Source organism: Natator depressus, chromosome 4 (assembly GCF_965152275.1).
Source record: "Natator depressus isolate rNatDep1 chromosome 4, rNatDep2.hap1, whole genome shotgun sequence".
Classification (NCBI taxonomy): Eukaryota; Metazoa; Chordata; order Testudines; family Cheloniidae; genus Natator; species Natator depressus.
The window spans coordinates 23,846,149-23,861,908 of record NC_134237.1 but is presented as its reverse complement, the minus strand read 5'-3'; the positions used below and the strand labels follow the sequence as shown (position 1 = coordinate 23,861,908).

Here is a 15,760-nt window from a genome sequence, read left to right as displayed (position 1 = left end):
ACAGAAGGGCTTAATCTCTTCGTCATTGTACCTCTGCACTCTGGAACACCCTGCCAAGACATGGCAAGAATGGTTCTAGAATTCCTCTATTGAAAACTTGTTTGAAAATGAATCTCTCTGCAAAAGTCTACCAGACATGGCCTCAATCCATGGTTTTTTTTCCCCAATCACTTGTTGTTAAAGGCATGGCCTCCCCTTCTCCCTGTGCATGCATATGTGTATACATCTTGAATAGCTAATTGTTAGAAGTACTATAAAGGGGGAAACTAATTTGCATTATACTGACACCTAAGATCAAATTGAGTCCTGGGATAAGCAGAAACAACATCCAGCAAGTAAACAGGAGTTACACCCACATATCTCATCCCACAATGGCTTTCTATTAGGTACACTATTCCCAATTCAAAACTGAATGGGTCACAAGAAAGAACTTCTAAGGTGTGACTAGAATGTGCACCATATCGTCTCAAAATATTCTATTTATAACATCCTGCAGAAGTGCACTGAGCCTGCTCTTCATCTTTTTATGCTGGTATCTTTTTCAAAACTATAAACATATCCCTTTTAAGTATTTTTGTTGCTTTATCCTATACTGGATGAGCAGCATGGAGGATAGAAAGGCAGAAAATAGAAAGAAAGAGGATGTGTATGGCTCGAGGGAGAAAGGAAAGGAAGAAGGACTGGCAAGTCAAATACAAAATCCAATGAACTTTCATAAGTCTAAGTTAGACAGGAGCTCAAGCCCCTGATTAAAAAACACCACAGTGATAAATACTGTCACCCACTGTTTCTACTCAGGGACTTTTAGATAAAACCAAAACATTTAAATATATATTGAAATAATAAAATAGAGGTCTATTAACTGCATTCCATAAGCATTGGGATCCAGTGTGATAATGGAAAAGCTAACCTCTTTTCCGCTGAGCTGACAGTCCAATTTTCTGCATCACTACCAATGATAACATTACACAAACTGTGTTCAAACATTAAATTAATTCCCATTAAATCAATATCCTTAAAGGCCAAGCAGTCCTTTAATAATTACCTGATTAAGATTATGTTAGCATAACATATTAGTTATAGTTTGTTTATTAATTCCTTTTTCAGTGATAAATCTTGTTCTCCCACCCAGCTCCCTGACACTGCGACAGAGAGGTAAAGAGTGGAATGGGAAGTGCATCACGACGGCATATAGCAACTGGGTAACATCATAACATCAGTGACACTTCTGAGATACAGATTTTCTGAATTTGGGTTTCTAATACCCAGCATTAATGGTCTGACAGCCCAAGCACTGTAAGAATGAATCTCTAGATCTTGCAGAAGCTCTACACAAATCCGGAGCCTCAAAGGCAGTGACACACATAAGGGACCAGCAGCTTTTGCAACAAGTGAACTCCATCCTTCTACAGAGTTTGCAAAATCTGCTAAGTTTTCTCATGAAAAATGCAATACATAATAGATGAATAAGTATATTACAAATAATGTGTAATAATTTAGTGCCTGGACACAAAAGTGACTGGTGCTGTAATTGCAGGCAGATAGAAAGATAGATAGAGCTTACTGTGCTTCTAAAATTGTAGTTGGAAAGTTGTTAGAAAATGGATTATAGAAGTGCTTTTCAATGTCCTCTGCTGTCAAAAAAGAAGAGTAATGACTGTACAGAAAGTTTTCAGATTTAGGTGCCTAATGTTAGTTACTTGTTGTCAAGGTATACCCCCCCACCCCCAAATCTGAACTCTGGGGTACAGATGTGGGGATCAGCATGAAAGACCCCCTAAGCTTATTTTCTACCAGCTTAGGTTAAAACTCTTCCAAGGCACAGTCTTCTTCCTTGGACAGATATTGCTGCCACCACCAAGTGATTTTCACATATATTCAGGGAAGGGTCACTTGGAATCCTGATCTCCCCAAAATATCCCCTCAAGCCTCTTCACCCCCTTTCCTGGAGAGGCTTGAGAATAAAATACCAACCAGTTGCCTTAGCAATGTGAGCACAGAAACTCCTTGTCTAAGGACTTTGGAATCAAAAGGATTCTTTAAAAAAAGGTAAATTTTATTTAAAAAGAAAAACATCTGAAAGCTCAGGCTTTAGGGATTAAACACCAAAAATAACTTTCTTGAGGTTCAGCTTAAAGGTTATAGGCAAAACAAAAGCACCTGGGGTTAGCACAGAGGAATCCACAAACCAAAACAACCAAAAAGGTTCCTAATCACATCGGTCTTAACTTTTCCTGTGCTACTTACATATCTGGAGTTCCAAATGAGGAGTTTCTAGGTATGATGCTGATTTCCCACACCTGGCTTAAAGCTTGCAGCTTGTTGCTGCCTTCCCCTCTCTCCAGTTCAAGAGAGGAAGAACACCCCCCCCAGCAGTTTTTCCACTTTGAAAGGGTACAGCCTCCCTCTGGGTTCCCCTGGTCAGGTGCCAACTCAGGTTAAGCTTCTCTTAACCCTTTACAGTTAAGGCAATTAGGGTACAGCTGCTGAGGAGGATTCTATAGCTACTGACTGGCTGGATGTCCATAAAAGGGAGATCCCCCCGGCCCGCCTCATTTATCACATTTGTATCCAAATTTAGGTAAGTCTCCTTTAAGTTAATGGCAATGGTGAGTGTTCAGCATCTGTGGAAACCAGGCCACTTATATCCAGGTGCTGAGATATGGATTTAGACAGTTATATTTCAAAATGTATCTTTTGCTGATAATGATAATGTATATAATAACCCAGTGGCTCTCAACCTTTTCCAGACTACTGTATCCCTTTCAGGAGCCTGATTTGTTTTGCATACCCCCAAGTTTCACCCCACTTAAAAAGTACTTGCTTATAAAATCAGACATAAAAATACAAAACAGTGTCATAGCACGTTATTACTGAAAGATTCCTTACTTTCTCATTTTACCCTATAATTATAAAATAAATGGATTGGAATATACATATTGTACGTACCTTTCAGTGTATAGTATATAGAGCAGCACAAACAAGTCATCGTTTGTATAAAATTTTAGTTTGTATTGACTTTGTTAGTGCTTTTAGGTAGCCTGTTGTAAAACTAGGCAAATATCTAGATGAGTTGATGTACTCCCTTGGAAGACTTCTGTGTACCCCCAAGCGTACAAGTAACCCTGGTTGAGAACCATTGTTATAATCAAAACACCCTCAAATTCTGAAGTGTTTGGACTCTGAACTCTAATCCAAATTTTGCAGTTGTCCAGGCTCTCTCAAATGAATCTTGGGGCCCATCTCTTGTTTACATTTCAACAAAAAGTACTGTTAGCCTAGAATTAAAGTTGATGAAGTCCATTCTTAAATATCCTAGTAACACACTTTTTAAATTAAATCATTGGATTACCAAACACCATCTAATTGGCTTATATAATCATAAATAATTCTAGAATACGGTCAGTCGTGATATTTTTTTTAAACATGTCTGAGCATATAATCCTACTGTCGGTCACTACCTTTACACATCTCTGTGCAATAATTTCACATTCAAAACTCCACTATGTGACCCTATGTCTGCAGATGTACAAACACTGTTTTGAGGTATAGTCTCTATCTGACATCTGGAGAATTTCTGTATTTGTGCTAGTGTCCCCACACAGTGGATCCAATTCTGACCAAAATTAGATCAAAATCAAGCCCATTGATTTGCATTATACCCCACTGTATGCACATGTAAACACATTGTTGTAACAACTGTAAATCCACGAGATTCGCATTTGTTAGTTATTATTTTATAGACTATGGCATCCAGTGCTGCAAAAACTCACACATAGCCAGATTTCCAGAAGTGCTGAGAACCCATGAACCCCACTGAAGTTAATGGGAGCTACAAATGCTCAACACCTTTGAAAATGCAACGATAATTAGTCTCTACTGCACAAATACATAACAGAGCAAGAAGCCTCGTCATATACAGCTGAGACATTGGTACCCTGTCAACAGGGTGTTGCAGGATATTGTATGTACCCTTTTCAGGAAATAGTAACAGGAATTGTGCTGTTAACTGACAATGGGTCATATGTACATATATTTAACATTGCTCAATTTAATGTCATTAATGAGATATTAAAGCACTGCTGGTTCTGTGTGTCAACCCAGAGGGGGAGTGCATTATGAACACTCTGCTATTAGGAGGGAAGACTCCCTTTTGGCCCAAACTGATCTAACAGAACACCAAGGAAACTAAACGACAATCCAATGACAATATCAGGAAGGGCAGGAATGAACAAACTGGTAGGGGGGAAAAAACCCCTGCTTTTTCCACCAAAACTTCACCCTTTCCGAATACTGACCAAAGCTTTTCTGAACATTGTGAGATCATTTATCTTTTCTCCTCATTACTTTTCATTTGCATTCATCTCGTGCTTCCAAATTCTGGGTGGGAATGGAACATGAAATGATGAAATTCAGAAAGAACAGTTACTTGTGCCATTTCCAACCCACTAAGGAACACTAGAAACCTTAAGAGAAACCTGTCTTTAGGATTATTTCCCTATTTCCAGCACCTAGGGTGACCAGATAGCAAGTCTAAAAAATCGGGACGGGGGTGAGGGGTAATAGGTGCTATATAAGAAAAAGCCTCCAAAATCGGGACTGTCCCTATAAAATCGGGACATCTGGTCACCCTACCAGCACCAGACACTGACACCTTAATACTATGGTGGTAGAGGCACCATAAATACCTCATATATAATAGCTCAATCTTGCAGATTCAAGCACTCTAATAAGGCTCCAAACTTTGGAGTGTTTGTCTGAATTCAACTCCTAATCTTGTGCAGTTCACCCCTCGCTAATGTAGGAGCTGTTATTAAGTGACAACAGTAAATACATTTTGAAGTTTAGACTGAAATTCCATCTTAAATGTGTCCAATAATGTTATTGAAAAGCTCACCAAAACCTAGATGTCCTAAAGTAATGCAGTGATTTTTCACAGCACACACAGAAAGCTTTTAGCCTTTTAAGGGTAGACTTGAATATTACTGTAATGCAGTTTATTTATTTAATACACTACTACCAGGCCACACATTTAAATGGCCTGATTCTCGGCATGAATGAGCAATTACTCTATTGAAATCAGTGGGTCATAGTCTTCAGAAGTGCAAATCAGCCTTAAAGCTGACTTAACTGGCCAATGGATGTTTACTTCTGCAGAGAAGTGGGAGAAAAAGGAGCTACTGCAATAAATTAAACATATATTTATACTTAAAAAATTCTGCTAGCTGCTATTTCTAGACATGAAAACCTGATGATCCCACTCAACTATGTGGATCTATTATCATTGCTCATTAGCAGCCTGTGTGCAGAAGCTTTGCTATCTGCCATCTTCGCTGTTACCTTTGCCCGACACAGCTGACAGAGAAGGAGAATCTTGGTTAAGACCAACACATATACATTCATCTCAGTTGGTGCTTTACAAGAAGATTTCATGAATTTTTAGCCCAACACCACTTTAATAACTTTAAAAGCACTTAAAGGATGAAGCCCAAATCTGTGATTTCTTCCCTTCCATCCCCAAAGAATGTAAATTTAGCTGCTGCCAGCTCCTATGCTGGGATTCTACTGTAGTGAAGATAATCCTACTGATCTCAAACTGGGAGACAGAGAGAAAACAGCTCTGAGGGTTCCACTGGGCAAGGGACCCCAGTCTCAGCACTCAGCAACAGGCTGGCCAGCATGTTCAAAAGCCTCATCCTGTGTCTTGATCTGCTTCCTTTGTAAAGTGATTTTTGGCTTGCTCTTGTTATATGCATTTTAATATTGGAAGAGGGTCTGGGAATAAAACTCAGCAGCTGAAGATGGGATAATATGTTGTTGGCAGCCTGAAAAACCTCTGAGCCTTTCCTGTTTTTAGACTCTTCAGGCAATCTTTCCTGGTACCAAAATACCAGCTGGTGTTATGAAGAAAAGCGATGTGGGTGGTTACCAGTGTGGTGCTACTGCCATGGAGGAGGGACTCCCTGCAGTACTGAAAGGAATGGAAATCTACCAAGAGTTTCCATCTAAACTCATGCTCATCTGGCACCTACCATATCCTCTAGTGAAAAGGTTGGATCAATTTGTGGATTAGATTTCTGCCATCCAAACAGAAGGCCAGGATGTTTAATAACTGTGGATGTAGAAGACAGATTGAAAAGCTAACCAAAAAAAAAAAGCCTTCTAAACCCTGAAATTCCCATGTTTACGGTGTAGATTGCAGTTCAGGACACTCTAACAGCAGAACAAGTGACTAAGGCCAGGTCTGCAAGTTTAACCACTGCAGTTACTGAACATCTTCTAAGCTTTCCCAGGTGCATGTGTAAGTTAGATTGCTTTTTCATGGAAGAAAATGTCTGTTTCCTGGCCAAGTTATTCCTTTTTGTTTCATCAATAAGATATGTACTGTATATGCTCTGCAATCTGGAAAGTAAAGTGAAAGCTAATTACTTGTTCTGATTCAAATGTATCCATCCTGTAAGTCATATATGTTATACAGATTTATGAAAAATTCTTGAAATTTAAAAACTGCTCCATAAAAAAATAATTAACTTAGAAATTTTTTTTTTGGGGTGGAAGAGAGGGAGAGAGTTTTCTTTTCTCTTATGGATGGATTACCAGGCATTCAATTATACTTTCTCCTTTGCCTCACTAGACCCCAATCGACATTTGTACTATACCAAGGGCAACATCATCTTCTCACAGTCAGTTAATCCGGATAGGAGCTAGTCCCTGGGGAAGGAGGATGTTCTCTGGGCTTTCACAGATTCATTCATCCTTTATCTCCTCATAACAAGTATCTCAGATGCACTGTGTCTAAATATACTGTCCCATTAATACAGCGCCATCACTTGAAAAGCTAGGTAGTAACCCATCAGTTCAGGCTCCTGCCAGGACTGCGTGGCACTTACCTTCAATATGGGGGTAACTTCAAGCAAATCCACTAGCATTTTAATGCTAGTGATTTTAAATGACTAACAAACACAACTCTGAACATACCGTAAACACTGTGACTATGACCTAGGACTAGATTTTCAAGCGGAGGTGACAAAATGTACTTGTGAAATATTTGCAAATGCATAAATGTACCAAACATTCTGTACGTGTTTGATAAATGCAACACACAGCCACCAATTTATTTGGAATTTGGCCCATAATTTATTAAGTGGTTAACAGGTCTGGACCACAATGAGGGGCGTCTGGAAAAACACTGGGTGACAGCATCATGAGGTTAAAAGGACACTTTTAAAGTAACAGCTCTACTGAATACACACACATATACATGGACACATTTATAGGTTTAATAATAACACAAAAATAAATTGGTAGATTAACTGTTAGTGGAATGAAGACAACTGAGATAATGACATGGATTTGTTTGTAGGTAATGTGCCCAGGAGATAGAGTAGCTTGATGACAATAGTCAGTATATCTTTTAGTTCCACCTTCAAAGGCATCAGGAAAGAATGGAGTTTGGTTTACCTGCCAATATGCCATGAGACTTTTATTTTGCGAGTACCATGCTTGGTTCTTGACTGCACAGCTTCGGTGCCAATACGTTTATTCCTCTTATGCTCTTAGCCTACAGATGAGTGTGGTGAGGCGACTGCCCCACCCCTATGAGAGACAGGGCTAGAGTAGGCCAGAGTGGCTGTGTAGAAGGGCAGCCAGTCAGGAAAAGGCCTACTGGGAGCCAATCAGGGCCAGTATTCCAGCCAGCCAATCAGGGCTAGGCTAGGCCCTATAGAAAGGCTGCCCAGGAAGGGAGCAGGCAGTCTGTCCCAGACCTTCATGGGGGAAGGCCTGTCTCCTGAGTAGGAGACAGGGACCGAGGACAGAGCAGTGCTGGGCAGGCTTGGGGGAGCATAGAAGGGCTCCAGCCCAATACCTGCCAGACTGCGGGCCCTGATAGAAAGGGCCTAGAGGGTGCGAAGGGCCAGAGGGGAAGTGGCCCAGGGACAGTTAGACAAGGGGAGAGAAGGAGGGCAGGGAGGCTGCCACTACAGGGTCCCTGGGTCGGGACCCAGAGTAGTGGGCGGGCCTGGGTTCCCCCCTTCTCCTTGTACAGCACCTGGCTGTGGAAGGGTGGCTGTGACAGATTGCAACCGGCCCTTGAACAGAGAAGCTGGACTCGAGGGGTTGTGGTTGGCCACTGCGGCAGGAGCGAACTGGAAAGACTGCTGTTAACCCTCCCACCCCCCAGAAGGGGGCGAGTGTGGACTTGGGGGCATTGCCGGAGGGCAGTGTCCTGAAGAGGACGCCGTGAGAGAAGGGAGCAACGCGGGTCCAGACGCCAACAAAGGGTGAAAGACAGACGGGACACCACCAACAGAGGGTGCTCCACATGGACCATGCTAATTCCCAGATGTGCCAGTGGGAGGCACTGCGGGGGTGAGTCCCAGCCCCGTCACAATGAGTCAGTTATTACAGAAGAATTTCAATCTATGCTGAAGATCTGGCATCAATTTGAACAGCCATAACAATAATAATTAACAACACATAGCATTTCAATAGTGCTACTTTTGTTCAAAACAGTTTTACTGACAGAGTTTTGCTCTAAATGTTGAGTCGATAGAGGTTGGTGTCCAGTTAATTAAGAGAAAATATCAAAAGAAAAGAACCTCACAGTTAATGGTTTCCTGCTACTAGGGATATGCCAGGAGGAAGATAAGTATGACAGAGTAATTTATTAAGCAACAGTACACTTCAGGCAGTGCATTTGTAGAAGATTATAGCACACCTTGGATGTTAATAAAAGAGACACGACTGAAGGCTGTGTGGCTTTAACCCTCCAAGAAGTGCTATAATCGCCTAGAAGTGCCAGTGCTTGGAGTCTTATTGATCTTATAAAATGGAATTTAAATAGGGAAAACAGTAAGATTTGCTCATTTAGAGGGCATTAGAAACATAATTGATCATTACTGACATCCCTGACAGCCAGTCAGAAAGCTCCAATTGTGACTAGAGTTCTAATCCAATCAGAACTAAAAGCCATAAACACAGCAAATGAGTGAAGCTTTCAAATCATTTATTCATAACACTGTTATAAGCAGTAGTATTAAGATTTTTTTTGGATATTTTTAAACACTTATGTCTTGGCTACAGGGTGAGCTGTGCACCTCTCAGCAAAAATAGGGGTAGGAGGGATAACAAAGGTGAAGGTGGCAGAAATAGGGAGCACCAATGGGAGTCCAGAGCGGGGGCGTACCAGCGTGGAAGGGAAAATGTGAGGAGTGGGGAGACAGTGAAAGAAAATGTGGCGAGAGAAGGAAGAGGCAAATGGTCCAGTAGTAGAGAGGCCAGGGTTAGGGCCATGCTTTTACATCATGTTCCCTGAGCTCTGTAACTCCTGAATTCTGCTGCAAATAGGTTTCCAGTGCTACAGAGAAAATTGTGAAAACACACACAAAACAACCCACAACAGCAACTAAAAACACCTGTTTTTACTGAATTAAACACTAACCCATGAAAATATTTCCATTCGTATTAGATTTTGTGACATATAATGTGAGTCCTCTGCAACTTGGTAGTTTCCCTTGAATATGAGCAAGTTAAAAAGAATAAGTTCAAAAATCATGAAGCTAAACTTCAACGTACATTTCAAATTCTCCGCAATCTGAATCTATTAATTTACTCCATTTTTAGTCAGGCCCTGCTGTGTAAGGCAAATCCACATGGTAATAAAGTGCTTAGAGAGAGAAGGGTTGTGTTACAAATTTTCACGCCTGGCTGAATTGCACAAAGCTATGAGCCGATCAGCATTTATTTTTAGTGTAACTCAACCCATGCCACTAGTTGGCCAAGGGTACTAAATTATTTCTCCCTTTGACACACCACATTATACTGTGGTAAGGAAATGAGTTTTATTAGACATCAGGTACAATGGATACATGTAGTAGTAAGGTATTTTAATAAACTGGACACACATTTGCTGTTCAATAACTGGAAGCATACAAATGGTCTGCATCAGTGTTGAGTGAATGGTTCGGGTTTTAAACCAAACGAACTCACCAATGATGCCTCTCATGCATAGATGAGTTCGAAAGATTTTGACTCAACTTCTACTGGTTTTTGTTTTTGTTTTAATCTTTGTGGCTCTTTCTGTCAGGGGTTCAGGAGAAATGAGCAAGAGACAAAACCAATATAGCAGCCTCATAATCCACATCATAGGAGTGTTCTGCTTTTTGACTTACTGTACTATACACCTCTCTATTCCTGGTAGAATAGGTGCATTGTCCATCCACTCCTGGAACCATTTAGCTTCCATTTACGGTTTCTTTCAACAAACAGGGCATAGCATAACATGTTTCATAAGCCCAGAAGCCTACTCACAAGCTGTTTATCGTCATTAGCCCACAAAAGATGGAGGTGTTAGAACATGACACACAAAGGAATTAGGTCTTCCTGTTAAACCACATTTCTACTCTGGAAAGAGACTGTAAAAACAGCATTGTGGATTTGATGGAAGGGATACACACCATCTATTGAAAAACAGGTTCCATCCGAAAGGTGCAGTTCATGCCTGGGCTGTGGGTAGCACATTACTTGGGAAAAACTTAAAGGCCAATGTCAAAAGCTGAGCTTGAGTGGTTAAGGTGACAGAGGGGATCTTGTGTCTCAATGAGTCCAATCAAATTTGCTTCGTAAACAAGAGTTGTTTTTCTTAACTGACAACTCTGCAAACTCAAGCTGGGATCTGAAAGTCAAACTGGGTTCTTTCTGTGTCATCTCGTGCATCATGACCAACAATAAAATGTTCTGTATGCTGAATTATGCCCTCAGTTACACTTGTGTAACTCATTAAAAGTGAATAGAGTTACACATTTTGCTTCACTGTCTGCCTGTCAGGAAACACTTAAAAAAATTAAACTTTTGTTGCTAAAGATTAAATTAATTCACAGTCACAGTTCAACCATCAGACTTGTCCATTTGACTCTCGTGCAGGGTAATAACACGTTTATTTTCGCCCGTGTTTTTGAGCTTGTGGAAGCGCAAAGGTTAAAACTTAGAAACAGGATTTGAAAAGCACATCAAGAAGCATAAAACATAAACATAAAATACAAATTATCACAACAGACCTTAGCTATTGTATAAATGGCACAGGTTTTAGTTAGTTTAGAATTAACTGGTAAAAGCAGTTCCTTCTGTTCTAATCTAAATAGAGTACAGTTTGTTAAAGCATAACATATATTGTTATTCTAAAGGCCTGTTTTTTATTTAAACATGTGGTTAAGACTGGAATCAGCCTCTGTGCTCAAGTATCTTTATTTTACAGAAAACATGAAAAAAGAAGCCAGGACATGTTTGGTAGGCCTAGGCAAAAAATACAGTGCTACCAAAGCCCTAGCAGTCTTCAGATCGTGCAGCTTTGTTTCTTTCAGTGAAGGACATAAAAATATTTGTGGCTGTATGTTTTGATAATAGAAGTGAGTACCTTGTCATGTTTTAAATCAGCAGCCAAAGGACTTCTTAAGTGAACATGACAGTATTTAAAATTTCCCTTGCTACCTTGGTTAAGATGTGTCAATCACAATTAACAGCAACAGATTTGGTATTCTAAAACAAATAAATCCTGCAACTTCTTTGCTGCATGAAAAGCAGATGACAAGTGAATGCAGAAGGCAAACCTACCACTATAGCCAGTTAATCTGTCAATGGAAATTACTTTCATTTTTTCCTGTATTCACTAGGGTTGGTAAACAATAGAACTTCAGCTAATACAGTTTTTGTTACATACAAATTGAATGTGAAATATTGGATGACGTTATAAATGAATCTCTTTTGCTATTGCACTGGAATCCTGAGGCCCTCTGAGTTTTCATGATTAAATCAGTCTGTAAACTTCATATATTTTTGTATCAACCCTATTAAATTCACGTCTTTTTCTCTTCTACCAAATTAAGGGGTGTCCTTTCACCTGCTATTTGAAGGAGACACGTCTTCCTTGACTCTACACACGCAACAGAAACAAAAGGAACATTCACACTTCTCACAGAGGATTGTGAGAAGTGTGTGCTGAAAATCCACATGGTGGGGTAAGCTCTCTCTCTTTTCAAGTAAAAGCCTCTCTCAGCTTTCCAAGCTTGTGGACTTCCTCTGCTTGCCTCCCACAGTAGTTTTTGTGCTATCAGCCATCATGTCCCTCCCGTGGCTTTTATTTGTACTGAGTAACTCCTCACACTCCTCATCCTATCAGCAAAAGCGGCGCTTGTGAATCTCCTGAGGAAACGTCCTTCTTCACTCTTTCCAACAACTCTGCCCATCTGTCATCTGGACTATTTTGTTTCTGTCTAGTTCATTTGTGGCTCTCACACTCCATTCTCCATGCTCCTCTACAGTGCTCGTTCTTTTCCCCTCCTGACCCTTTATATTGGTTTACTATTACTCACGAGAGTGGCTGGAAATTTTTTTTTTTATCTACCAAAAGAGGGTCATGGCCTCAAAAAGAGCTATAACCTAAAACAAGTCAATACATTGTGGAACAGAGACTTACGTGGAAGGGGTAAAGTGGACCATTCAGATAATTCATGAACTTGAAGTGAATAATTAAACAAACTTTGCCTCTTTGAAATGTTTAATATGCAGCTTTAGGGGATCACAGGGAGTTAAGGATGTTAGGGATGGGGTACAGGTGGTGGGGTCAATATCAAGCAATAATCCCACGTAAAACAGCATTGTGGATTTGACAGAAGTGATATACACCATCCATTGAAAAACGGGTTCCATCTGAAAGGTGCAATTGATGCCTGGACTGTGGGCAGCACATTATTTGGGAAAAAGTTCAGTGCCAATGTCAAGAGCTGAGCTTGAGTGTTTTAAAGTGACAGAGGGGATCTTGTGTCTCAGTGATTCCCTATCAAATTTGCTCAGTAAACAAAAGTTGGTTTTCTTAACCGTCAACTCTGCAAACTCAAGCTGGGATCTGAAAGTCAAACTGGGTTCTTTCTGTATCATGGGGTATCTCGTGCACCATGACCATCTGGACAACTACCAAAGGGGTTAATAATGCAATTTCTAAAATATTCCATTTCACAACACCAAAGTCAATGGAAGGCACTTTATATATAAGAATTTCATACAGGTTCAAGTTTAAGTCCATGAGCTATGTGGGAGTTTTGAGACTTCAGCAGTGATGGTTGTTTATACAGCACATGCTCCACGGATTAGCAGATATGTGCATCTATGGGGCCTGTACTGACCCATGAAAGACTGCATTTACAAATGCTAAAGGCTATTGTTCTACTTGTCCAACTATTTTTAGTTTTCTCAATCTTCTACTTTCCTCTCCAGAGCCTATATTTGATTTTGTTTTCTGATTCTGGTTTGGAGTAGTGTTAACCTCTAATTTCTATGTCAGAATATTAAGACATAGTGGCACAAAGTTTATCTACTAAGTCTGGGACAGCAGTCTGCAATCCTTCAGGGATATCTGACTAACCTTCTGCCCAAGGGGAATGAGTTTGAAGAAACAGAGTATAAATGGCACTGAGGACTAACCTGAGTAAATCAGAATGCTAGAGGAGACAGAGAAAGTATCCAATAAGATCAGAGAAGCCTTGGTGAGACTGAAAGAGGCACAGAAATATTGAGATGAGTCAGCAGAAGACATAGCACTTGGACCCTAGTGCACAGGTGAAGATTTTAAATTTAGACCCAAAGCTAAATTCAAAGATTTTCTGTCTGATTTGGCACCAGAGCTTATGATGAACATTATTTATGAGTAACCTGCTAGTAGAAGATTAGAATTACTCTGCTCTGAGAGTTGTGGTGACAGACATTGCCTTTTTTGGAATTAGACAAATACAAAGTAAAACAGGCTAGCGTGTAGCAATTCAGAGCTTTTCACCACACATACAGAAGGCTGCTGCATGTCAAAGGCTTAGACTTCATGGATGCATGGTATAGCATGGGTCCTAAGAATCCACGGTAGCTGGAATAGCATGTATGCTTTCCTCTGTACTAAAGATGAATTTTGCTTCTTACCTTGCTGCACAAAGGATCCATAAACGAACCACATGGAGTTGTACAGTGTTGTAGAAGTCACTGATCCCATCTGCAGGCGTGGTGGGTTGAGCCAGTTCAAGAGGTAGACCAGTAGTCCTACCAGAAGCACAGTGCCAGCTATGCAGGCCCACAGGGAGAGGTCAAATGGTGCCAAGCAGGCAAACATGTCCATTGTCTTCTCAGCCTTTCGAAGCAGCACACCCACTGAGTAGTCCATGTAACGGGTTGTGAAATCTACCACATTTTCCCGATCAGGGGTAATGGTTAAAGCAGAAATCCCTATGTCGGCTCTCTAAGAAAGAGAAAAGAGAATTCATTAACATGAGCAACAGAAAAAAAAATCTTCCATCTAATTAGTTTTATAGCACCTAAACTTTTCATGGAAAAACTGATGCCAAGGCCAATGTCTTAAGTAAGTAAATATGAAAATGCTCCTAAGGAGATGAACAGAATAGCTGCACATCAATCTTATATTTCTATGGCCAAACCTTGCCTGGCTAGACTCGGGCAGAATCAAGAAAAATGTTTCAAATACAAATAATAGCTGGAGGAAATCTGCTTCTGGTAATTTTTCTTGGCATGGCTTATCGGGGACATCATTGTCATAGAGGCAACAGGCAGATCTCGTGTATAGCATTCCTACTCAGAGGAAATTAGTTTCCTGACAGAAGCCACATGATACCTAGAATTCCGATGACCTGAGGATCATGACAAAGGGCCACTGCATGTCATTACATTTCATTTGGCTGCATATTAACTGTAGAATAATCAATGTCCTATGTGGTTCCTTCAGTACTGGATTTTTTTATAGCATTTGAAAACTGAGCTACCGTACCGTATGGCTACCTGTCCTGCAGGTGTCAGAGAATGGTTTGGTTTCACAGACATCTATGTAATTTAAAATAATCCATTTAAGAGCTGAAGGGGATTAATAACATTCCTTGATCTTATCATCCCAATTCTCAGCTTGTCGCTGAAACATTAGGTCCCTAGAGACAACAGCCACAACTACAGCAGGTGCTATTTTACTTACTTTTCACACATGCAATTATAAGTGCAGTGAAAATAGAAGAGGTATTTCAAGCAGACACATTAATGGTGTTTTTAAAAGAAATTCAAATATTGAATAAAAAAACTGTAAACTCTAGATTTTTTTTCATATGGAAAGAAACATTTAACATCCTTAAAGTTGTTACTGGTTTGATGTAATGCACTTCTACTGTGATTAAAGCTGTATGAGGTCCTTTCTAGGAAATGAAAAAGGTATGAATATGGAAAGGATCAGCAAATCTATCAATTTATTGACTCTCTTGAGTTTCTTTCATCTATGTCCAAACAAGGCGGGAATTACTGCTACCCAAATATTGAGATGTATGTGATATCTTAAGTGGTATAGCGTGGGAATGAAACGGTGATAAATAAAAAGTAGGCAAGGATTAGGATCCAGTTTGAAAATCCCAACTTTGTTTTGACATTTTCTGTCAATATTTTCTGCTACACATAGTACAGTCACACTATTAATCACAATAAGCTTTAGACAGGACTTGATGTACTTGATGCAAAAGCGTATTGATGTCTGAACTTAAACTTCAATAATTTTCTACAGTTGTGTGAGTGAGAGGGTGTGTGGAGGGGGTGGTGGTGGGCAAAAAAGTATTTTCAAATATTCATTTGCATAAAAGTCATGGGCCAAAGCTTCAGCAGGTCATAGAATATCAGGGTTGGAAGGGACCTCAGGAGGTCATCGAGTCCAACCCCTGCTCAAAGCAGGACCAAA

The 15,760-nt window shown here is 40.2% G+C and overlaps 1 protein-coding gene across 4 annotated transcripts in view; it reads right to left on the bottom strand.

Annotated features, from left to right (window-relative positions):
- GRID2 (glutamate ionotropic receptor delta type subunit 2) overlaps positions 1–15,760 on the bottom strand; it is a 1,015,652-nt gene that overhangs the window by 157,081 nt on the left and 842,811 nt on the right. For all 4 annotated transcript variants that reach the window (XM_074950595.1, XM_074950596.1, XM_074950598.1 and 1 more), the window contains one exon: positions 13,963–14,275. In XM_074950595.1, coding sequence (XP_074806696.1) covers positions 13,963–14,275 — 313 coding nt within the window. The remainder of the gene's footprint in view (positions 1–13,962; positions 14,276–15,760) is intronic.